At 38.9% G+C, this 26764-nt stretch overlaps 1 protein-coding gene across 8 annotated transcripts in view; it reads right to left on the reverse strand.

The window, feature by feature from the left end:
• The window catches only part of LOC119529731 (afadin- and alpha-actinin-binding protein B-like), a 48015-nt gene extending 24064 nt beyond the window's left edge, over positions 1-23951 (reverse strand). For all 8 annotated transcript variants that reach the window (XR_005215932.1, XR_005215931.1, XR_005215933.1 and 5 more), the window contains exons 1-3: positions 23126-23951; positions 7370-8056; positions 7181-7258 (exon numbers count right to left, since the gene is read on the reverse strand). Coding sequence is in view for 3 of the 8 variants with exons in the window: in XM_037830381.1 (XP_037686309.1) it covers positions 7181-7258; positions 7370-7396 (105 nt within the window). In the remaining 5 variants the exon portion in view is untranslated. The remainder of the gene's footprint in view (positions 1-7180; positions 7259-7369; positions 8057-23125) is intronic.
• Positions 23952-26764: the final 2813 nt, after the last annotated feature.

A 26764-nucleotide genomic window follows, 5' to 3' on the forward strand; every position in this document is an offset into this window, starting at 1 on the left:
TATTCTGATCAGATTGTCAAATGCCAAAGAAAAGGAGAAAGTTCTGAAAGTGGCAAGAGAGAAGCAATTCATCACATACAATGGAAACAACAGAAGACTAAGCAGGCACTATGGAAGCAAGATGGAAGTGGTATGATATATTTAAAATTCTGAAAGAGAAAAATTGCCAGTCATTATGCTTTATTCAGCAGGGCTTGCCTTCAAAATTGAGGGAGAGCTTAAAATTTTAAGACAAACAAATACTGAGAGAATTTGTTAACAAGAGAAATGCCCTACAAGACATACTAAAGGGAGAAAAAAAGACAGGAGAGAGAGGTCTGGAGAAGGACACAGAACTGAAGAGCATTAGTCAGGGTAACTTAAAGGAAATTGAGAGAGGGAGGGAAAAAATAGATCTGACAACTAAAAACCAAAGGATAAGATGGCTGATTCAAGCACTGCCTTCACAGTAATAACATTGAATGTGAATGTATTAAACTCCCCAGTTAAAAGATATAGATTGGCAGAATAGATTTAAAAATATGAACCATCAATATGATGTTTACAAGAGACTCACCTTAGACTCAGTGACACAAAGAGATTGAAAGTGAAAAGATGGAAAAAATATTCCACACAAGCTACAGCCACAAGAATGTAGGGGTAGCAATACTAATTTCAGATAAAATAGACTTTAAATGCAGGACTGTCATAAGAGACAAAGAAAGACACCATATGCTAATAAAAGGGACAATTCACCAAGAAGAAATAATGATCATAAATGTTTATACACCCAAGCAATGTGCTCCAAGCTACATGAGACAAACATTGGCAAAACTGAAGGAACCAATAGACCCTTCCACAATAATCATGGGAGACTTCAAAATACCACTCTCTCCTATAAACAGAGCAACTAGACAGAGGAACAATAAGGAACCTAAATGATGTGATAAGTTAATGAGACTTAATAGCTATATAAAGAGTGTTATATCCCAAATTACCAAGATATACATTCTTCTCCAGTGGCCCTGGAATGTTCTCCAGGATAGATCATATACTGAGGCATAAAACAAGCCTTATTAAATTTAAAAAGATTGAAATTGTTCAAAGCACATTCTCTGACCACAATGGAATACAACTAGAAGTCAATAACCATCAAAGATCCAGAACTTTCATAAATATAGGAAAGTTAAACAACACACACCTAAACAATCAGTGGGTGAAAGAAGAAACTGCAAAAGAAATTGCTAAATATCTAGAGATGAATGGAAACGAGAACACAACATAGCAAAACCTATGAGATGCAACAAAGACATGGTTGAGGAGGAAATTTATAGCTCTAAATGCATACATTAAAGAGGAAGAAGGAGCTAAAATCAAAGAACAAATGGAACAACTGAAGATGCTACAGAATGATCAGCAAACTAACCCTAAAGCAAGCAGAAGAAAAGAAATAACAAGGATTAAAGCAGAAAGAAATGATATGGAGAACAAAAAACAATAGAGAGAATAAATAAAACCAAAAGTTGGTTCTTTGAGAAGATCAGCAAGATTGACAAATCCTTAGTTAGACTGATGAAGTCAAAAAGAGAGAAGACCCAAATAAACAGAATCAGAAATGAGAGGGGGGTACATTACTGTGGATCCTGAAGAAATTAAAAAATAAGAGGATACTATGAACAACTGGATGCCAACAAACTAGACAATTTAGAGGAAATGAATAATTTCCTGGAAACACATGAACAATGTAGACTGACCCAAGAAGAAATAGAAGACCTCAACAAACGAATCACAAGTAAAGAGATCCAGTCAGTCATCAAAAAGCTTCCTTCAAATAAAAGCCAAGGGTCAGATGGCTTCACAGGGGAATTTTACCAAACTTTCCAGAAAGAACTGACACCATTCCTACTCAAACTCTTTCAAAAAATTGAAGAAAATGTAACACTACCTAACTCATTTTATGAAGCCAACATCACTTTAATACCAAAACCAGATAAAGATGCTACAAGAAAGGAAAACTAGAGGCCAATCTCCCTAATGAATATAGATGCAAAAATTCTCAACAAAATACTTGCAAATCAAATCCAAAGACACATTAAAAAAATTATACACCATGACCAAGTGGGTTCACCCCAGGCATGCAAGGGTGGTTCAACATAAGAAAATCAATTAATGTATTATAACACATTAACATATCAAAAGGGAAAAATAAAATGATCATCTCAATAGATGCTGAAAAAGCATTTGCTAAAATTCAGCATCCTTTTTTGATAGAAACACTTCAAAAAGTAGGAATTGAAGGAAATTTCCTCAATATGATAAAGTGCATATATGAAAAACACACAGGCAGCGTAGTACTCAATGGCGAGAGGCTGTGAGTCTTCCCCCTAAGATTGGGAATGAGACAAGGATGCCTGCTGTCACCACTATTATTCAACATTGTGCTAGGGGTTCTAGCCAAAGCAATCCAGCAAGACAAAGAAATAAAAGGCATCCAAATTGGAAAGGAAGAAGTAAAACTATCATTTTTTTGCAGATGATATGATCCTATATTTGAAAAATCCAGAGAAACTGATGACACAGCTACTTGAGCTAATGTACAAATTCAGCAAAGTGGCAGGATACAGGATTAACATGCAAAAGTCAGTAATGTTCCTATACAATAGAAATGACCTAACTGAAGAGACACTCAGGAAAAAAATTTCATTCACAATAGCAACTAAAAAAATCAAGTACCTAGGAATAAACTTAACCAAGGATATAAAATACCTCTACACAAAAAATTACATAACTTTACTAAAAGAAACAAAAGAGGACCTAAAGAGATAGATATTCTGTGTTCATGCATAGGAAGGCTAAACATCGTTAATATGTTAATCCTGTCCAAACTGATCTACAAATTCAATGCAATCCCAATCAAATTTCCAACAACCTACTTTCTGGACTTGGAAAAGATAGTTAACAATTTTATTTAGAAGGGAAAGTGGCCTCGAATTGCTAAAAACATTCTAAAAAAGAAAAATGAAGTTGGAGGGCTTACATTTCCTGAATTTGAAGCCTACTATAAAGCCAAACTAGTCAAAACAGCACGGTATTGGCACAAAGTTAGACATATTGATCAATGGACTCAAACTGAGAATTTGGAAATAGACCCCCAGATCTATGGTTGATTGATTTTTTTATAAGATCCCCAAATCAACTGACTGAGACAGAACAATCTCTTCAACAAATGGGACAGGGAGAGTTGGATATCCGTATCCAAATGAATGAAAGAGGACCCCTACCTCACACCCTATACAAAAATTAACTGATAGTGGATCAAAGACATCAATATAAGAAATAGTACCGTAAAGATACTATTATCTTAGAATATTATCCTAGAAGATAATGTAGGGAAACATCTTCAAGACCTAGTATTAGGAAGTCGCTTCTTAAACCTTACAACCAAAGCCTAAGCAATGAAAGAAAAAAGGTATAAATGGGAACTCCTCAAAATCAAAAGCTTCTGTACCACAAAGGAATTTGTCAAAAAAGTGAAGACACAGCCAACACAATGGGAGAAAATATTTGGAAACCATATATCTAATAATAGACTGATATCTTGCACATATAAAGAAATCGTACAACTCAACAAGAGTACAAACAGCCCAATTATAAAACGGGCAAATAATATGAAAAGACATTTCTACAAAGAGGAAATACAATTTTCTAAAAACACATGAAAAAAATGTTAATATTCACTAGCTATTAGGGAAATGCAAATTATGACCACAATGAGCTATCATCTCACACCAGTAAGAATAGCTGCCATTAAACAAACAGAAAACTAAAAATGCTGGAGAGGTAGTGGAGAAATTGGAACTCATTCATTGCTGGCAGAACAATATAATATAAATATAAGAACTAGGACTATAAATCTTCTAGAAGAAAATATGGGGAAGCATCTTCAGGATACTGTGTTAGGCAACGATTTCTTAAACTTTATAGGCAAAGCACAAGCAACAAAAGAAAGAATGGAAAAACAGGGCCTCCTCAAAATTAAAAGCTTTTGTACCTCAAAGAACTTTGTCATGAAAGTGAAAAGACACCTACTCAATGGGAGAAAATATTTGGAAACAACATGTCCAATAGGTTTTAACATCCAGAATATATAAATAAATGTTACAACTCAACGATAAAGACAAAACCCAATTTAAAAGAGGGTGAAAAGACTCGAATAGACTTCTCCAAAGAAGATATGCAAATAGCTAAAAAGCACATGAAAAGATGCTCAGTATCACTGGCTTTTAGGGAAATGCAAATCAAAACCACAATGAGATGAGATATTTCACAACCTCTAGAATGACTACTATTTAAAAAAAAAAAAAACAGAAAACTACAAGTGTTAGAGGGTATGCAGAGAAACAGAAACACTCATTCATTTCTGATGGGAATGTAAATGGTGCAGCAGCTGTGGAAGACAATTTGGCAGTTCCTCAGAAACTTAAGAATAGAATTACTGTATGACCTGGCAATACCACTACTACGTATATACCCAGAAGAATTGAAAGCAGGTTCTCAGACAGATATATTCACATTAATGTTCATAGTGGCATTATTCACAATTGCCCAAGGATGGAAGCAACCCAGGTTTCCATCAGTAGATTAATGGGTAAGCAAAATGTGGTACATACATACAATGGAATATTTTTCAGCCGTAAAATGGAATGAAGTCCTGATGCATGCAACCAGATGGATGAACCTTGAGGAAATTATACTGAGTGAAATAAGCAAGACACAAAAGGACAAATATTATATGATCTCACTTATATGAACTTATTATAATAAGCAAAGTTAGAATCTAGATTATACTTTACCAGGGGATAGATTGGGTTTGGAGAATGGGGAGTTGATGTTTGACATGTACAGAATTCCTGTTTGGGTTGATTGTAAAGGTTTGGAATTGGATAGTGGTGATGGTAGAATAATATTCTGAGTGTGATTAACAGCACCAAATTATATAGATGAATGTGGTTTCAAGGGGAAACTTTAGGCCGTGTATGCTACTATAGTAAAAATTAAAAGTTAAAACACAGTACTGTATAACACAGTGAGCCTATTACAGACAATGGACTGTAGTTAATAGTACAAGTATAAGAATGTTCTCTTATGGATATAACAAATATACAACACTAATACAAAGTGTCAATAATAGGGTGACACCCTTAAGGGAAAAAATACACCTAATGTAAATTGTGGACAATTGTTAATATTACTATTTTAATAATCTTTCATCAATTGTAACAAAAGTACTGTTAAAAAAAAGAAGTACAATTATAAAAAGGTGCTATTTTCAAATGTAACAAATGATCCACACCAATGCAAGTTGTTGTTGGTGGGGCAGTGAATGGGAATCCTGTATTTTTGTATGATTGATTGGTCTGTAAACCCACAACTTCTCCAGTTAAAAAGAAAAAAGGAATGCAGAGTCTGAAGTTAAAGAGAGCTACATTCAAGTCCTGCCTCTGCTGCATACAAACTATAAACTTATCAATTTACTAACTTCTGAGTCTCTGCCTCCTCATCTGTGAGCTGGGGATTAAATCCTGCCTCCTAGATAATACATGCCAAGTGCTTAGCACGATGCCCAACAGTGTATTCCCTATTGTCAGTTATTCGTATTATTGGAATAATCTTTTTAGACAAGTTCAATTTCCTATAGTTTTCTCTTCTCTAGAGAGAGGAAAAAAAACCCCACATCATGGAATCTCATTTACTCTATCCAACAGTCCCGTCAAGGTGGTGCTCAGCTACCCAAGTCCTGTCTTCAGTAGTTTCTGACTTCTGTTTCTGTTGTCCAAATTCTAGTTCCCACAGTCTCTCTCCTGGACTATTGCAAGTCCCCTAAATAATTTCCTTGACAACATCCTCTTTGCCAAATCTACTTTCCACTCTAGCATCCAAGTTCTTTTCCTAAAGCAGAGTTAGTATCACTCCACACTTCTACTCAGAAAGCCTCCAAAGATGACCCAATATAATCCAAATTCCTTTATTGGGAGTAAATGGTGGGGTGGCCCTGGAGGAGGGGCGTCATCCTTTGCTTCCCCACTGCTTAGCCTATTTGCCTCCTCAAGCCAGACCTGTTGAACTCCTGCTCAGCTTTCAAAGCTAAATGGGCTTACTTCTGATTCCCTTGTTTGCATTTACCCTCCTTCCCCAAGTTCTCACAGTACTGTTTTCTATCAATATCACTGTGTTCCTTGAATTATTCATAGAGGTATATGCCACTCTCAAGACTGGGATGGCTCTAAAGCCAGGAACCAGGTCCCTTTCCTCTTTATATTCCCCTAAAATTACCAGCAGCATGCTATTAATTCATTCATTTAAGAAACATTTATTCTACAACTACTTCAGAAAGTATTTTTAAATGTGTTGGAAATTAGGAATATGTTCCCCTCACAGAAACCATTGTTCACTTGTTCTTTATGTTTCCTTGTTTTGTTTTTATTTTTTGTGCACTCTGCACTCTGCAGTCACCCTCCAGAAGTTTGGACAAGGCCACAGCTGAGAGGGGACCTTCTGGTTCCTGTGCAGCCCTGAGGATAGCAGTCTGGCCTCCAGTGCTCACTCATTGGTCTTATAAGCCGTTGTGGCTTCCGTTCCTCATTCCACGAATATTTCCTTAGGTCTCCCCTGCTTTTCTAGTAGCCCTGATCAAACCTGCTGGGAGAACTCTGAGTGTTCCCAGGCCTATCAGCTCTGCCATAGCAAATGCCTCTGACACACTGTAGCATGCATTTGAGAATCTTCAATTCATCCACAGGCTATGCTTTTGTGTCCACTGCCCAGAGTAACGCTTTGCATTTCTATATGAACAAACACATTCCAAAGCTCTTGCATAGAGACCTCTAGTTTCCAAACTTTGATGCACATTTGAATCACCTGGGGAGCTTTTAATGGTGCCCCTTCCATAACCTGATTGCACCCTATACCAACTAAATCAGAATGAAGGTGGGGGAGTCAGGGATCCCTATTGTTGTAAAAGATCCCCAGGTGATTCCAATGTGCAGCAAAGTTTGAGAACCACGGGCAGACTGTAATCATTCTCCACCTTCACCACGTGAAGCAAATCCCTGCTTTTGTCTCTCTTCAGCACTCCCACAATGCTGAGTATCAAGGACAAGAAGCCCGGAGGATCCTTTAAACGCCTTCAGTCCCCACTTACCTGGAGCGCATCCTGCCGACCTCGAAGGGAGTCCAAATCTCTGAAACGCTTCTGCTGCTGTCGGTCTAAACTGGGATCCTGGAGGTTTTATAAGTGGGGTAAGAACCCCAGAGCAGCCTTGGTTCTCAAGATCACTGAGTCTCACAAAGGCAACACCAATGCCTTCCAACCCCAGTGTACCCCACTCACCTTATACAAAGGGGCAGAACTCTCCATTCCCTGGATCCAGGGTGGTGCCTCCCACCAGGGTACACTGGACCCAGCTGAGCACCAGGATGGTTCAGCAGGTGTCCAGAAGTGGGAAAGAAAATAGAGAAAAGACAAGTAGACACAGGGGAAGGGGGGAGTCCATGAGGGAGTACTTTATTGTTGAGGTCAAGGAATCATACCCACGGAGCTGAAAACCCAAAGGGGTCAGGTCAAAGTTAAAATCAGGAAGAAGTAAGCTACTACCTGGCATCAGAGACTCATCCTCATGAGGTTCCATGATGCCTTCTGAAACAAGGGAAGTGTTGGCGGAAACAGGATCTCCCCAGCTTTCAGCAAATTAGCCCTAAGTCAAGGAAGGGGCTGGAGCCCACGTAAGCTTCACTTACTTCAATTTGTTTCCCTTCCCTTCTCCCCTAATGATAGTTTTTTTTTTTTTTAACTGGAAAATATTTCAAGAATCAGATAGTAAACTTGTGTTAATTTTTTCCACTGTACTATATTTCCTCACCTAATTTTCATCTTTCACCATTTCTAATCTGTTTCCTAGCCAGCTACCCAGCAAATCAAATTCTTACCTAACTTGCTAAGGCAGTCTTAGAATGCTCCATTTTCCAGAGTAACACTTTTTAAAAGCCCAGCTGCTTTCTCAGTGGATCATCTTGAGGTCTTAAAAAAGTGAGAGAGAGAGAGAGACAGGGAGGGAGAAGAAAGTACGATGAAAAGATGTGAGAGGAAACTCACAGGAGTGGCTGCTTAATCTCTTTCCAGTTTATGGACTCTGAGGATTTTCTGTGTGGAGACCCAGACTCCCAGGGCCAGCCTTCTTGCTCACTAGTTCTCAGCCTTAATTACATACAAGAAATAGCTGGAGAGCTTTTAAAATTCCCTATGCCCACACTGCACATCAGACCAATTAAATCGGAATCTGATTAGAAACCCAGAAGGTTGGAGTTTTAAAGCTTCTCAGGTGATTTTAATGTGCAGAATCACTGTTCTAATAGGCCACATTTTTATTTCCTCTCAGGCTCTAAGGCTTGGATATAAACTTTTGGTGTGAAACCTCTGAGTATGAGAGAGGACAGTTTTTGACAACAATGTAAAAAGTAAAGTTAAGCAGGTACCCCATATGGAATAAAGTCACACTTTAAAAGAAAGCCTCTAATTTTATTGTCAACCTTCACTTTCTCTTCCATCTTGGCTCCTCCTTCTCTATTCCGTAAAACTATAGGGACAAAGCAACAATGCTAACAGGGTAAACGCTGCTCATGGTTAGGGGTGGATGTCATCTTTTCTTCCCAGTCCTCAGTGAATCCCCAGAGCTGAAATAAACCTGTGCTGGCTCCTACCGTCTGTCTGCTAATGTGGACACCTTGTGCATTAGTTCCTTCTTTTCACTCCCCAGACCAGCACTTCCTCCTAGCAAGGCTCATCTAAACGGTCAACTGCAGCAAAGAAAAAGAAATCTGGGAAGGCTTCATAAGAGAAGCATTTATCTTGTTAGTATTTACCTATGACCACCTCAAAGAAAGTGTAGGTTGGATATTAACAGCTAGCTAGAACTGGGATAATAGAAAAGCTTGTGAAGACAATTGATGAGGGAGGAGAACACACAGAGGAGAAGCTTAACGTGTTTGGAAGCCATGATGTTACACTAGAACTACTCAAATATAGGGCTGAGCATTTTTCTTTGATTCCAGGTAAGCAAATTAGACTGTATTTCAGCTGTGTCCTTATGATGAGTTGGGAGAGGCATTGCGGTGCAGTGGACAGCAGGATTTGAAGTCAGGTTCATATCTGAACTCTATTGCTAACTAACCCTATGTCCTTGGGGGAAGTTTCATAACCTTCCTTAGTCTCAGCTTGCTAAGGCTGGTAAAAAACAGATAGTATCTACTTGGAGGCTCATTTTAAAGATCTTGTATGTAAGTGTCTAGTTTGATGAATGGAAATAATAGGCATTCAATAAGTAATTGTGACAGCAGAGTAATAGAATAATAATTGTATTAGCAGCAGCAGCAATAGTAATTGTTGTTATTGGGGCATATTGCCAGATGAATAGTTATCTTAAGTTCTAAATTGAGAGCTCTTTATTTTATTCAGTTTTTAGGTTTGTTTTTTTGAAAGAAAAATGCTTAATATGACTAATGTAGGTATACAACTAAAGCTGATGTTTATTGTTAAAGAAAATCCCTTAATTCCTAGTTTTAAGATGCTGGAATGACATGGAAAGGCTCAAAACAACACTTTTCAGACAAACCAGTGAGACCAGATAAAACAAGTGGTCTGTAGTATCAAAAGCAATGAGAAGAAAAAGAGAGATCAGTTTTATAATGAATTCAGTATGCAGAATTGGAGAAATGAGTAGAACATGAACAATTTTGAAACCAAGAGAGACTGCTTGCTAAATGTCTGAAGACATTAGCTCATTCATTAGCAGAATATTTAGGAAAGAAAATAACAACCCAACAGAAACTGGCAAAAAGGTGTACAAAAACTTCCTCCTGCTGGTTGTGAATGTATCAGGGAAATTATCAACAAATACATAAATTATTTTGTACATCAAAGAAAAGTATCAAAGAGCCGTGTGATTTGGGGAGTGTTTTTTCATTTCTCTGAACATCAGGTTCCTCATTGATAAAAGTGGAATGATAATGGTAGGTTGTTGTTACATGTGTGAAATTACTGAACTGGTGGCACATGTAAAGCATTCAGCATAGTGCCTGCTTTTTATTGTTGGTGCTCATTTTTATCTCTGCTGCTAGGATTCAAGAAATTTAGTAGAAGGATTTGATGATGCCTCAGAGAAAATTATCTGGCTAATTTCTGATGCCTGATTCTGCCATAAGATTAAAGTGAAGTTTTAGGTATGTCACTGACCTCTGGGTTCTCACTTATTCTTAATCTGTCAATAGGAATTACTAAACTTAGGAATTCTGGGTTTTAATCAAACAGACTAGCTATGTCATGAGAACACCTCTGTTGACCTCCCTTACTCTTTTTCTACAAAGTTTTGATCAGAAAGCCATGTCTTAAAGAGTGTTTAATTTCTAACAATGGGAGACCCTTTCTAATTAGTTACAAACCCAGCCTCTTACATCTCTGAATGATATCTGTAAGTGAGCAAAAACTTGATAAGGGGCCAAAGCACACAAAAGAGTATGCCAAACTGGAATCTGTCCTGGTGGGGCACTCATCCTTAGGCAATGAGCACAATGGACTTTGAAAAGAGCAGGGCAATTCTTTCTAATTTATTCATTTATTCACCAATATTTCTTAAGCAATTAATCAGGGTCAGCCATAACAAGCAACCCCCAACTTGCATTGGTTTGTTATTACTACAAGATTTAGTTCTCACACACAGAGTCCAATCAGAAATTTCTGGTCAGCAGCTTTCTCTAAGCAATGACAAAATCCCAGATATTCCCATTTAGTGATTCTTCCAGCTACTAGGATCTCTTCAGAGTCCTCTTCTGAATGTTCTGCACTCAGTCAACAGGCAAAAAGAATGAGACCTTGGAAGATTGAGTGCATAATACTAACCACCTCGGCTTGGAACAGATACACATAAATCTGTCTATAGTGCATTAGCAAGAACTAGTTGTATAGCCCCACCTAGATGCAAGAGAAACTGAGAAAAAGCACTTGGGCAGCCACTTCCCAGAAACAACTGTAAGCAGTGGAAGCGAAGTGTGAGTCTATGTTGCTCAGTTCACCATGTCTGTCACATACACCCAGGTGCTAGGAATAAATCAAGTTTTAAAAGAAAAAAAGTCCCTCCTCTCATGTAGCTTACAGTTTAGTTCATTCTAATAAGGAGCACCCTTCTAATTGCACAACGTGCTGAATTGCCTTTTATCAACTTGGTGTTATCCTTATCCCTGTCCACATTTGTCTAACTATATTTCTCAGAACCTCATCTGAGTATGGTTCTGGGTTAGATTTTGCCAGCAAGGCATTTGCAAAAGATTTGAAGAGAAGGAGTCATTTTTCTCAGCAGCAGCTGTTTGCAGGCACATGAGATCATTGTTGGCAATGTTCCCCGGCTTTCAGTGCTTCTCCTAGGAATCACCTGCTGCAGGCAGGCAGCTGAGATCATCAGCAGAAGCTTCCAGTGGCTCCCACCATGCTCTGGAGAATAATCCACTTCAGTGCTCCAGGATACTAGGATCATTGAGAGTGGTTCTCTTGCAATCCCACACTTTCAGATTTGTAGAAAAACAATATTCCAAAATTTCTTTCCCACAGCCCTTCCAATGTTCTGAATTAACTTTTTTTTTTTCTATTCAAATTACTAGAGTGGCTTCTGTTCTTTGACCAAACTCTGACACACTCAGCTTGAAAAAGTCCAGTTCATCTATTCAGTAAATCAGAAAAATAGTTTCTCAGTGCCTAATTCATGCCCACCCCCATGCCGGTTGCTAGAGAAAACAGTGACAAGTCAGATAAGCTTCTGCCTTCATTGTTAGTTTTTTTTCTTTTTCTTTTTTTTTCTTGAATCTACTCAGTGAGAAACACATTCCAAAACATTATAAACATTTATATAGATAGATATATACTCTGACTAGTGCTATAAAGTAAAATTACAGGGTTCTAGGAAAGAGTTCAAAAGGACTTTTTTCAAATGGGATAAGATAAGATTTGGGATGGGCAAACTCCCTCCACCATCCCATCAGGTTAGAAAAGAAGAAGAATCAAGGGCAATTCAATAATACATTACTAGTTGAAAGAAGTTTGGCAAAATTTTTGGAATATATAACTAATTAAATGTCCATGATGTCTCTGAATTGTAAAGATATGATGACATATTACAACATAGGTCACAATGGGTCAAGGTAACAATAAATGCCTTCCAAGGGCAAGAAGCCTTACTTGCTTTTTATGTAAAAAGAGAAAATATTTCACCTTAGCTATATTGCTCAAATATTTGTGTCAACAATAAAATGCGAAAACAGTTGGCTATGGATATATATGGAAATATTGGAATTTTAGCATAAAATTCATTGGATAGAAGGGGCCAAGTAAAGCAGGTAAATAACTGCTCTTGGTAACTCTGGTCAAGAAATGATGGTGTTTATAGTTTGCACACATTGGTTCCATTTATCAGTTAGTGGCTAAAATACTTTTTCAATTTGCATTTTATAAACTAAGTTGGACTGAAGGAAGATCATCAAATTCAGTGTTGCGGGGGTGATCCTAATCATATGTAAAATGCAAGATATAATTAGCTTGTGCCCTTTTTCTTTCAACATTTAATCTTAATAATAACATGGTTAAAAATAATTAACATTATATTAGTAACTTATAAAAAGAAAAAAAATATGGAGGGTAGCAATCAGCTCCCATCCTAAACATGACCAGAACACCTGAAATGTTTATAAAATTCTGCTTGGTTCCTTATTCTACATCTCTTCCACCTTCAGAGTTAAGCGTCTTAGTTCACCAGATGAATTGCAGAATACAGTCAAAGAGACCTCTGTCCAGTAGTTCAAAACTCAACTCCTGGCCACTCTAGCTGCTTGCCCAGTACCAGAAACCAGCCTTGTTCTTTAGAACCAAGCTTCTCCAGCAAAGATTTATCCATCTAACAAATATTTATTGAACACTTCATGTATGTTGGACCTGGAAGGTATAACTGAAGAGGATGTACATAATCCCTATCCTGATAGTTTAGATCTGTGGCATCTGGAGGTGGGGTGGGGGCGGATATAAGGGGAAGGTAGCAGCATGTAGGAGGAAGTATCAGGGCAAATAACCAAACTTGGCAAGTTTAAGAGGGTTCCCCTAGAGAAATGCCTTGTAACAAAGATTTAAAGGAAGCTGGGAAAGTTATCTCAGCACAGAAGAGAGGTAAAATAATTCAGGCAGAAGGTAAAACCTTGAGAAATCCAGTGAAAAGATAAACCATGCAAGTCTCCTGTTAGAGGAACTGAAAAAAGTTTACGTTGGCTGTATTATAAAGTACAGTGTTGAGTGATGTAATAGATGAGGCCAGAGAATTTAGCAGGAATAGATTTTACCGGGCCTGCTAGGCCATGTTACGGAGTTTGAACTTCATCTTAAGAGCAGTTTGAAGCCATTGACAGTGTAAACCAGGGAAGCAGTAGGATCAAATTTGCACTTTGGAAATTTTTCTCTGGCTGCCACGTGGAGAATGAAAAGGAAGGGAAGAAAGACTGGAGGAAGAGGAGCCTTGTAAAAGATTATTGCCATAATTCATGCAAGAAATGATGGTAGTCAAAACTATCGCAGAGAGCCCCTTTCTGTATTTACTAACTGCTATTGCGTTTCATTTAGAGTTGGGTTCCTGACTTACTCTCCAGATGTGAATGTTCTACTCCAAATTAGTCTCAGAAGCTGAATTTCTACTCTATGATACCTAAATTACTTAATCTATGGATGCCTTAACCAAGTTTCCCCCAACCATGATATGCTATGCTCACCTAGTGGGACATGTATTTTTTGCCTACTGCAGACCTTTCCATAAACAGCTTCTACTTTACTGATGTCCAGAGACCTTACAATTCCCTGCCATTCCTCTGTGAAACTCCCTGCTTTCCAAGTCCTTACCATGCTGCACTATTCTCCCGATGACTAAACTCCAATTACAGCAATAGAAATAGCTTGGACTCAAGATGCAAGGATATAGATCTTAGAATTTTGAACCTGCTCCCATCTTAAAATATGTGGGCTAATGCATAGCTTCATGGAAGCTTGCCCAGCCTACATTTAATAGCTATTTTGACCTGGATAGACAAATTCATCTTTTAAATGTTATGAGAGCAATTATAAATTTACAGGTACATTGATTGATTCACCCATTAAGTAGTCATTGAAGGTCAAACCTATGGTTAGAATTTTGCTAAATTCTGGAAAGGATAAAAAAAAATGTAAAATGATGTGTGATGATTCCTTTCAGGAAGTTAACAAACTAGTTGAGAAAGCATGAATAGTAATACTGAACATTTAACTAATAATATATTTAACTAGACTTTGAGATGATAGATATATGTTTAATTTGAATGCTTACTGTTTACCAGGCTCTTTGCCAAATGCATGGTATGTCCCATGTTATTTCATTATTATAACAATCCTGCAAAGCAAGTGTTGTTATTCTCCTTTTTAAAATGGCATTCATTGACTTGCCCAATATTTCATAGATGGTAAGAAGTAAAAGTGGATTCAGATTCAAGTCTTTTTCACCATAGAGGATTTGCTTTTTAGCCCTGAGCTATGAGTGCTTGTTTCTTTATACCCACTTTACATCCCACTCAAAAACCCATTATGTTCACCTAAAATATGCTCCAAAAAAGAATAGGTGGGAAATGAACAAAGACAAGAATGGTAGATTATTTTCAGCTTTTAGTTTTGATGGTAACTCCAATTAATTTTTTTGTGGCTGCCCTAAAACACTGTCTTCAGAGGAGTAACATTTGTTGAAATAACATATAAAAGTATTCTAAGGCTGCATTTGAACTCAATGGAAAACAACACCATCTTTATTTTGTGATGTCTTCCCTCCAAACCGAGTAGAGAAGTTGTGATACTTGTTCCATGTTAGTAGCTCTCCCGTGGATTGGAGTCTGTGAGACATGAGCCATATGACTACCTGACAGCAGTAAGGATGCAAATGAGTGTTGGCATCATATAAATGTCCTGATCTAGCGTCTTATAATTCTGCATCTTCATCCCAGGTGTGTCCTGCAATCTTGGAAAAAAACAAAAAAGTAAAGAATTGTAAGGAAATAATAGACCAAATCTGCCCTTTCCAATAGATTTTAGCCATTAGCACATGTGGCTATTGAGCACTTAAAATGTGCCTAGTGTGACTAAGAAATTGAATGTCTTTTTTTATTTCATATGATGTTAATATCATATTTTAAAAACAAGCTACTCTATTTGGTTATTGGTAATTTTTAAAACGTTTAGAATAATTTGAGTATGTAATTCTACATTTTCAATTGTAAATTTTATAGAATATAAAAATAGATTAAGTAATTCCAATGAAAATGAACATTCAAATTGAAATGTATTCTAAGTGTGAAATACACACTGGATTTTGAAAACTGATCACAAAAAAGAATGTAAGATATCTCATTAATAATTATATTGATTTAATGTTGAGCATTTTGGATATATTGGGCTAAATTAAATATCTTATTCAAATTAATTTCATCTCTTTTTGTAAATGTGGTTAGTAGAAAATTTTTAATTGCATATGAGACTCATATCTTATTTCTATTAAACAGCGTCTATGGAAGATCAAAAGAACAGGGAACTCTAGGGTAGTAGAGCAGTCGGTACTGATGTAACTGAACATACATGTGGTCATTGTTCTGGGTCAGTGTTTTTGACCTTTTTTCATTATTGCCTACTCAGGAGTCTTTTTAGGCATTTTTCCCCCATGAAATTTTAATACCAATTATTGCCACTTTGGGGTGACATTGCTCCCATTAAGAATGCATGTTCTAGGTGAAATGGGAAAGGGTAGGTGTTCAGAAGTCCTAGTGAGGGAAGAACGTAGCTTCAGACAGTGTGGGGCAATGAATCAAGAGGGTAAGAAGTAAGTTTAAGATAAGATGATAGAGGTACTACTTGAAACAGAGTGTGAAGAGCTATAGTTAGTGTCCACCAATTATCGTTTGTAGTTTTTCTTTGTCTATCCCTCTAGATAGGCAAAATGTTGGGGCAGCACCTAACTTGAGATATGTCAACATGGATTTATTGTATGTCAATAGGCCTAAGAGGTATTGTGTATACTAATTCCTCCCACAGAGACAGAGGCCAATTCTATATTTGAGATGGAATGAGGAAATGAGCAAATATACACAGCATGTGATAGCTTCATTTCCTGATTTTGGTATCTAATAAAGTCAGCACTCAACCATCGTGCCTCTGTCCTTGATCTTTGCCTTCCTCTTCTCTCCACTACTCATGTACATGTATTGGATAGTAAAATGAGGGTAATTGACCTAGAGGCAGATGAAAACCAAAAGGCAAAAAAAGGTAAATTAGTGCTATTTTCTGTAAATGAATATTTATATAAATAATATTTATTTCCTTTGTAACCCGTCTCTTAATATGTTTTAATTTCATTTATTTGAGGAGAGAAAAGCACCATACCCTGGATATTATCTGGAAACAAATTTCTTAAAATATATAGAATATAAGCTTGGAAATTATATTAGGGTTCTCTAGGAAAACAGAATCAACAGGAGATATATATAATATGAGATTTTTATAAGAATTGTCTCATGCAACTGTGGAGAGAGGCAAGTCCAAATTCCTTAAGGCAGGCTGCAAGCTGGTAACTTCAGTGAAGGTTTTTGGTGAATTGCCCCAGGGAAGCTGGTTGGTTGAAATAGAGATGGAAATTCTCCCTTCTGACTGCTAAAATCATCACTTCTATTAAAGCTTTCCACTGATTGAATGAAACTCCTCTCATTGCTAAAGTAGACAGAGTCAGTCATAGATGCAATCAACTTACTGGTCACTTAAGTCCATGAATTATCCTTGCAGTAACAATCTTGCCAGTGTTGGCTTGACCAAACGACTGGATACCATAAACTGGTCAAGTTGGCAAATGAATTTAACCATCACAGTCTACCCATTGTCAATTTGGCACTTATACACATCCCTTAAACCATACTAAATCTCTAAATTAAAATCATAACATTCATATTTTAGACCAACAATCTCAATTGTTCCTGCATACAACCAGAAATGCACTAACTTTCCCCAGAATAGGGTACAATCCTTGGGTAACAATCACTCTTAAACTTGATACCCTATAACTTAAATACTGCAATGTGAAGTTAAAGCAACTTATGTCATATGATAAGGGGATAGGATAGGGAAGAAAACAAAGATATTTGCTTTATGTATATACATATATACAAACATATTCATCACAAAACAAAGAGGAAATATTCATAACCATTGCAGTCCTCACTTCTGTAACTGATCATGTGACCATAGTTTAAATTTATAAATACCTTCTTCCACTATCCATTCCATAGTCCCTTTACCATCAGCAAGCATGTCAGCTGGTCATGGTCCTTTGTCTGCTGGGGTGACCCAAACTTTCATTCCTAAAGTTTCTGGGCCATTGGTAGTCCTGCCTGGATAGGGTTGTTGCAGTTTTCCATTGACTTTAATCAGAGGGCATGCTAATATTAAGAAATGTCCTGGGGGTTCTTCAGAAAACTAAATATAGGACTACCATATGGCCCAGCAATCCCACTGTTAGGTATACACCCCTCCCTACAAAAATTGAGACACGGATGCAAACAGATGTTTGCACACCAATGTTCATAGCGACATTAGTCACAACTGCCAAAAGATGGAAGCAACACAAGTGTCCATCAACTGATGAATGGATATGCATGCAATGGAATATTACTCAGCCATAAAAAGGAACAAAGTTGCAATACATGTGACAACATGGATGAACCTTGAAGACATCATGTTGAGTAAAATAAGCCAGACACAAAAGGACAAATATTATATGCTCTTGCTGATTTGAGACAATTAGAACAAGAGAACTCACAGAGTCAGAATCTAGAATATAGGTTACCAAGGGATGAGGCGGGGGTAGGAAATGGAAAGTTAAGTCTTAAAACGCACAGGGTTCCTATTTGTAATCATTGAAATGTTTTGGTAATGGATATTGGTAACTGTAGTGCAATGTTGTGAATCCAAGTAACAGAACTGAAATACACATCTGAATATGATAGAAAGGGGAAATGTTAGATTGTACATATGGTAAAAGAAAATTTTTTTAAAAATCCAGGAACTACACTACTCAAACAGTGAACCCTAAGGTTCAAGGAGTGGAAATGGGAGTGGCACCATTGAACTGAAAGTTAAGGCTACCACCTGGCCACTGGACTCCTCATGCCTCTGAGGTTATCGATCCTGACTATCAAGGGGAAATAGCACTGCAACTACACAGTGGAGGTAAAGAAGAGTAAACTATGGACTTTAATACTACAATTATAAAAATGTACTATCATCAATTATAACAAATGTTCCACACCAATGCAAGGTGTTGGTGGTGTGCTGTTGTATGGGAATCCTATATTTTATGTATGATTATTCTATTAACCCACAACTTCTCTAATAAAGAAAATAAAAGAGATTCCCTAGGGTAACTTCTGTATTCCAGGCAAACTCTTCTTTACCTCCATTGTGTAGCTGCAATCCTATTTCCCCTTGATAGTCAGGATCGATAACCCCAGAGGCATGAGGAGCCCAGTGGCCAGGTGGTAGTCTTAACTTTCAGTTCAATGGAATCATTGTCTTCTGGAGGAAGCACTCCTTTTGGACTTAAGGCTTGTAGGCCAGCAGACCTTAAGGTGGCAGGGACAGGAAGCAAAAATTTTTCTAGTGGATCACTAGGTGTAAGAGTGAGTGGTGCCACTCCCATTTCCACTCCTTGATTCCTGGACCCTTGAATCCTGGCTATGGAAGAAACAGCACATAGATCAGATGCTGATTTAGAGCATACACAGCCTCCTGGAGAACACTGCCTCAGCCCTGAAAGGCAACAAGGTATTGCCACCTCATTGGCACTATAACTGGGTCTTTCAAAAGGCCATTCCACCATTCTATCAATTCAGCTGCTTCAGGGTGATGAGGAACATGGTAAGTCCAGTGAATTCTATGAGCATGTGCCCATTCCCACACTTCATTTGCTGTAAAGTGGATTCTTTGTTCAGAAGCAATGCTGTGTAGAATAGTGTGGTACTTTGGAGCTGTTTTGTACCCCAGAAAAGGCCAGGATCTTTTAATCCATTCTTGTGGATGCAGATCTATTGTAGGTGGGACCTTTTGATTGGGTTATTTCAGTTGAGACGTGACCCACTCATTCAAGGTGAATCTTAATCCTCACAATGGATTCCTTTATAAGAGGATAATGGACATATAGAAAAATCCAAGAGAGCTCAGAGAAGCCCCAGAGAAGCTGAGAGACAAGGATACATGCACAGAAGCTCAAAGAGCAAGCCACTGGAACCAGAAACTTAAAGCAATGAAACTCAGAGTGAAGGACCAGTAGATGCCAGCCATGTGCCTTCCTATGTGAAAGAGGTGTCCCAAATGCCAGCAGCCTGTCTTCAGAGTCCAGATATCCTCCTTCTGATGCCTTGAGTTAGTCACTTTTATGGCCTAAGAGCTGTAAAATGTAAGTTAATAAATCCCCATCATAAAAGCCAACCATTTCTGGTATATTTCATCCCAGCAGCTTTAGCAAACCAAACAATACCATGATGTAGGTAAAGCATTCTGTAAGTTCACAGTTGGTAGTTTTGGCAGAAGCATTGTGTGCAGGGAAGGCAAACCCACATCCAGAGTATGTGTCTATTCCAGTTAGAACAAAATTCTGCCTCTTCCATGATAGGAATCCAATTAATCACCCTGCCACCAGTTAGCAAGCTGATAACCTCAGCAAATGGTGCCATATTGGGGACTGAGTGTTGATCTCTGTTGTTGGCAGATTGGGCATTCAGCAGTGACTGTAACCAGGTCAGCCTTGGGGAGTGGAAGCCCAAGTTGCTGAGCCCATGCTTAACCTCCATCCTTACCACTATGGCCATGTTTTTCATGAGCCCACTGGTCAGTGACAGGAGTGACAGGGGAAAGAGTCTGACTGGTATCCACAGAATGATTCCTCTTATTGACCTGATATTAAAATCCTTCTCTGCTTTAGTCACCCTCTGGTGAGCATTCACTTGGGACACAAATATCTTCATGTTTTCTGCACACTAGGAAAGGTCTATCTACCAACCTCTTCCCCAGACCTCTAATCTGGTTCTTCTCCAGACCTCTAATTTCTAATTATGTTCCTTCCCAGTCCCTGACAATCTAGCCAAACCATTGGTGACAGCCCATGAATCAGTATACAAACTTACCCCCAGCCATTTCCCTTTCAAGTAAAATGAGCAACCAGGTGCACTGCTTAGAGTTCTACCTACTGGGAGAATTTCCCTTCATCACTGTCTTTCATGGAAGTCCCAGAAAGGGGCTGTAGTGCTACAGCTGTCCGCTTGTGGATGTTATCTCTATATGATGCAGAACCATCTGTAAACCGGTCCTGAGTTTTCTCTTCCTCAGTCAACTGATTGAAAGGAACTTCCCAAGAGGCCACAGCTGTGGGATGGGTAATGTGAAAGGAGTGACAGCAGTGAGCATTTGGGCTACTTCCTTATGTAAATTCCTTGTGCCTTAAGAACCTGTTCAAGCCCTATCTCATATACACAACTTCCATTTTATGATGGAGTGCTGCTGTGGATGCTCAACTTCATAGCCTAGCAGGTCAGACAACACCCAGATCATGATAGGTAACTCAGGTCTCATGGTAACTTGGTGGCCCATGGTTAAGTATATGCTTTCTACTAAAGCCCAGAAGCAGGCAAAAAGCTGTTTCTCAAAAGGAGAGTTCTTATCTGAAAAGGATGGTCAGGCTTTGCTCCAAAATCCTAAGGGTTTGCATTGTGATTCTCCTATATGGGTCTGCCAAAGGCTCCAGACAGCATCTCTATTTGCCACTGACACTGCCAGCACCATTAGATCTGCTGGATCATATAACCCAAGTGACCAGTTGCAGAGCCTCCTCTTGTTCTTCTCCCCACTCAAAATTAGCAGTTTTCCAGGTCACTTGGTAAATGAGCTGGAGTAACACACACAAATGAGGAAAATGTTATCTTCAAAATCCAAAGAGGTCAACTAAGTATTGTGCCTCTTTTTTGGTGGTAGGGGGGGCCAGATGCAACAGCTTATCCTTCACCTTAGATGGGACGTCTTGACATGACCCACATGACACACAGAAATTTCACTGAGGTGGAAGACAATGAATTTTTGTGGGATTTATTGCCAACACTCTCACATGTAAGTGCCATACCAATAAGTTTACTGTAGTTGCTGCTTCTTGCTCATTAGGTCCAATCAGGCTGATATCAACAACATAATAGACCAGTGATATCTTGTGGGAAGGGGAGATGATCAAGGTCCTTAGGGCTAGATTATGACATAGGGCTGGAGAGTGGATATACCCTTGAGGTAGGTGAAGGTGTATTTCTGGCCTTGCTAGTTGAAAGCGAACTGTTTCTGGTGGTCTTTTACTAACAGCAAAGGAGAAAAAAGCATTTGCCAGATCAATAGCTGCATTACAGGTACCAGGGAATGTGTTGATTTGCTCAAGAAACAATACCACATCTGGAACAGCAACTGCAATTAGAGTCACCTCCTGGTTAAGTTTATGATAATTATCACTGTTGTCCTCCAAGATGCATCTGCTTTCTGCACAGGCCAAATAGGAGAGTTGAATTGGCATGTGGTGGGAATCATCTCCACTGCATCTATCAAGTCCTTGATGGTGGCACTGTTCCCTGCAATCCCGCCAGGAAGGCAGTATTGCTTTAATTTACTGTTTTGCTAGGTAAAGGAAGTTCTAGTAGCTTTAATTTGGTCTTTCATATCATAATAGTCAGGGAACCAATGTGGGGATTCTGCCAGTTGCTGAGTAAGTCTATTCCAATTATATACTCCAGAACTGGGGAAATAACCACAGAATGGATCTGGGGACCCACTGGACCCACTATAAGATGGAACTGAACTAAAACGCCATTGATCACCTGACCGCCATAAGCTCCTACTCTGATTGGTGGACCACAGTGATATTTTGGGTCTCCTGGAATTAATATCACTTCCAAGCCAGTATTTAATAATCCCAAAAATGTCTAATCATTTCTATTTCCCCAATGCACAGTTACACTGATAAAAGATCATAAGTCTCTTTGGGAAAGACTGGGAGGAAGATTAACACTAGACAGTTTTGCAAGTGTGACAGGGTCCTTCCCCAAGGGAGTCTGGCCTTTCCTTCATTCAAGTGGCTCTGGGTCTGTACCTGTCTCAGTTTAAGGGGAACTGTTTAAGGGTCCACTATTCTACATTTTTATAGTTCAAGTTAGACTTTAGTTCACTTGAGCTAGAATTCTACTTATACACACCAACTAATAATTTAGTAGACTTCCCACCTATTTTACTTCTAAGTACCCCATGATCTACTAGCCAACACCATAGGTCTCTGCAAGTCACACTACTTTGATTACGCTTTGAGTCTGTTGTCCATTATGGTAGACATGCCCACCTTATCTTTGGTGATTAAGTGCTGTCACTTGGATTCTGCCAACCCAGGATCCAATCACCCCTACTGTGTTTAAGGATCCAAGTTCAGGACAGCATTTCCCACAGTAGCATCTGACCTATAGAAAAGAGCAACCACAGAGCTCTACAGGGATGATGGAATTAGTCTCACAAATTTATACCTCACAATCTCATTGACAGCTATGTCCTCTAACATTCCAGGAGTGTGTGAGCAGGTCTTCCATGATAAATCCACTCTTAACATTGAAATCTCTCTAAGCCTTTGGATCCTCTCATATACATTATACCAGGGCAGTTCTGGTATTTCAACCTCAGGCAATATAGGCCACATTTCGGTCCATTCTTTAGCCAACTACCCCCAAACAACTGTTAGAACCCTTTCTAACCCCTTGAGCCATACATTGAATCCAGAATCTTTGTTTATTTGGCCCATATCAATAAATTCAGCCTGATCCAATGTTACATTCCTTCCACTATTATCCCAAATCTTAATATCCACACCCACACATATTTCCCAGATTTCTGTCTATATAAATTGGAAAAATCATGCAGTTCTTTTGGAGCATTGCATACCTCCTCATGGGTCATACTTTGCACTTCACCTTTTGGAGCCTGTCGGGTCTTCAGTCTAGTTTGTAGGACTGGAAGAAAAGAGTTGTGAGGGTGGGTCATGAGATGAATTAGAAGGGTCTTGCAAGCCAATTACCTCAGGGTATTCCATTGCAGTTTCATCTAGTGAAACTGGATTAACCTCTTCAGATAGAAGAGTGAGGACTGTTTGCTCAGGGGAGGTGGTTACAGGTTTACCAGGTTCAGCAGGTTGGATGGCAGCTGCCTCAGGGCAGACAGAGGTCAGGAGGCTTGTTCCTCAGGTACACTGGAGGTCAAGTAGCTGATTCCTCAGGGCAGACCATTACAGGTTTATCTGGCAAAGACCCAGCAGAATCTAGGGTTTCAATGTCCCCACTACCAACATTATCAACCCATATGCCCCATTCGAATTTTCAGGATTCCATTCCTTTCCAATCAAGGCCTCACTTTAATACAGACACTCTGCAAGGTTGGAAATTTAGTTTATGTTGTAATTCAGCCACTCACATGGGACCCTTGGTCTGGTTTTCAGAAATCTCAAGTCTGCAGCTACAAGGAATAAGACCTTCTTTCAGAGCACACGTAGAAATTTTCACCTCCTTCATGTAGTGCTTAAGTTGAGCATTTGAAGCCTTGTATTCATCCCTCTTTTACAACTGTGCCTAGCATATTTAAGAAAACCCAGTCAACATCACTATACCTTCTAATCCACAAAACTGTTACAGTGTCAGAAACACTCTCACCCAGAGCCATGCCTCTTACAAGCATTTGAGTAGGCATATCCGGTGGTATATATTGCTCATCTCTATTGCCAACTCACACCATGGACTATCAGTGCCATCTTGATTGTTGGAAGTAGAGTTATTAGTGCCTTCAATCTAATCAAATTAGAGAATGAATTCCAAAAACCACATAAGCAATTCAGAAATCTCATCCTTAAGATTCTGTTTCTCAAGAACCACTCCTGGTACTAAGACTGTATTACTCAGGGTTCTCTAGGGAAACAGAACCAACAGGAGATATATGTAAATATTATGAGATTTTTATAAGAATTATCTCACACAACTGTGGAGATAGGCAAGTCCAAATTCCATAAGGCGGGCCACAAGCTGAGAACTCCAGTGAAAGTTTCTTTACCCAGGAGAACCTGGCTCACTGAAGCAAAGATGGAAATTCTTTCTTCTGAGTGCTGAAATCATTACTTCTCCTTTTAAAGACTTCAACTGATTGGATGAGACTTCTCTCATTGCTAAAGTAGATATGATCAGTCATAGATGCAGCCAACTTACTGATGATTTAAGTCCATGAAATGTCCTCACAGTAAAAATCAGGCTGGTGCTTGCTTGACCAAACAACTGGACACCAAAACCTGGCCAATTTGACACATGAAGTTAACCATCATACAATTCAGAGTATGTCCTGAGATAATGATGTGATAAACAGAAAAGGAAAATCTATGTTGAGTCTTGAGATAGAGACTACATGAGTATTTTCCAGGTTTTTACTACTGTCTGAGGGCACAGATACCCTAGCTAACCTACAAATATTCAAGTCTTCTTGGCAGATCTATCCTTGCAGGAAAGATGAATATGTGAGTATCACTACTTCATAACAATTAGAAATATCCTTTAACTTATTTTATCCTGACTCAAGCAAATTTCTGGTTTAAATTTAGTTTCACAAATAGGCCCTTCTAATCAGAAATATTCCTCAGCTGACCAGCGTTTTAAGTTTTCCCATCAGCTTGGTAGTAATATTTTTCATCAAAAATGTATTAGCTGCCATTCTAGATTTTAAATAAGTCCATTGCATGCATTTAAAATACAGTTTATTATAAAACTACACCCATATATTCTTCCAACTCTTCACCTTCTCTTTTGTTTCCTATCTTCATAAATGGTGTCACTATCCTCCCACACCACCTAAAAATGGGAAGTTATCTGAGAATTCTTACTCTCCTTGTTCTTTCCACCAAACGAGTCATTACAGCCTCTTGATTCCTCCATGTAACATTTCTGCATAACCATTGCCACTTGCTTAGTCAGTCCCCCATCAATTCTCTCCAAATTTCCAGGCCACTCTCTAGCATTCTTTGTCCCTTCAAATCAACTGTGACCTTAGGACTGTTTCAGCAGTGACTGGCATGGCTAAAATGGCTAAGCCTAAAAAGTGAATTCATTAGCTCAAATAACCGAAGATGGCAGTTAGTTCTAGCCTTAGGCATAACTAGGTCTACAGACTCAAACCTATTATTAGGTTTCTCTTTTTCCATCCTTCAGCTCTTGTTTTGTCAAAGTATTGGCCCCATTCTTGCCTAAAACACACAGGCTTTCTCCATATGATGAGTGTGGTGGATACGGAGATGCACTGGCTGGGTCACCATTACAGAAAGGTCTTGCTGCTCAGCTTGGGAATGCAGGTAGACAGCAGCCAGCAGGTGTCAGCCCCTTCAGTGTCTGCCTCAGCTGCAGAGACTTGCCCCACTTGAGGCCACACCATTCCCAGTACAGCAAGCATCCAGTGACCATAGGAAGTGGGCCCAGCCATTGTGGTCCCATGCAGGAAACTGATGGGCTCCACTCACTCCAGAGCTCCTGTCAGATTGGGTAGGTCTTTGTCAAACCTGCATCACAATGCAACTTCTCCTTCTGCCCAGTCATGCATCTTCTCCATTCCTTTTACAGGTGCTGATCCCTAATAAATATCTGTACTCAAAACTCCATCTCAGTGTCTGCTTCCAGAGAACCCAGCCTTGACCATGGGTTACATAGCCTACATGGCTGTGGCTTCCTCCCTCTTGCTCTGATTAGAACAATCCTAAGGATAGATTCTTATTGGCCCTACTTAGTTGGCATTTAATTCCCTGACTACTAGGGCCATGGAGACAGGAGCTGTATTTGATAGCACCTCCAGGACCACAAAGACTAAGGGAGGAAAAGTTATACAATTGAAAGAAAGGTTGTGCACTATACTCTTCCACACAGTCAACTGAGGGATCTTTCTAAACCACAAGTCTAATCTGTTTTTCTTTTGTTTAAACTTTATCTGCTTTCTCCATTGTCTACAGCAGAATGTTGATGAGCATTCATCACAATACAACATACTCTAAAGGAAACAAATTCTGCTGAAACAATCCTCATTTTTGTGGGGTGTATTACTTAGGAATGCTTTATGCATCAAATATTAAGAGATCGTTTTTGCATGAAAAGATATTCAGAGGAATGCAGTTGCTGCCCTTGGTTCAGCTGCTCAAACATCTCAAGGCCAGTGATATCTTGGCAATTCTCCTGACTTTGCATTCATGGTTGCAATACAGCTGCCAACATTCTAGTCATCAAGGCCTCACTCAAGGTAGGATGAAGGTGGAAGAGAAAAGGGACACAAACACCAAATCACCCCCACCAGATCCCCACCAGATCCCCACCAGATTTCCACTAACAGATGATAAGCCAGATAAGAGTCACAAAGAAAGCCCTAGCTGCAAGGGAGAGAAATGAGAAAGTGAGCCTCTCGTAAGAGTAATCAAGGGAGTAGATGTTGGAATTTAAGCTACTTAAGAGTTGAAGTGAAGACATGAGATGATTAGGGACATTGGGAAGGTTGTGAAATTGTAGGGTCCAG

The sequence above is a fragment of the Choloepus didactylus genome, chromosome 3 (assembly GCF_015220235.1).
Source record: "Choloepus didactylus isolate mChoDid1 chromosome 3, mChoDid1.pri, whole genome shotgun sequence".
Classification (NCBI taxonomy): Eukaryota; Metazoa; Chordata; class Mammalia; order Pilosa; family Megalonychidae; genus Choloepus; species Choloepus didactylus.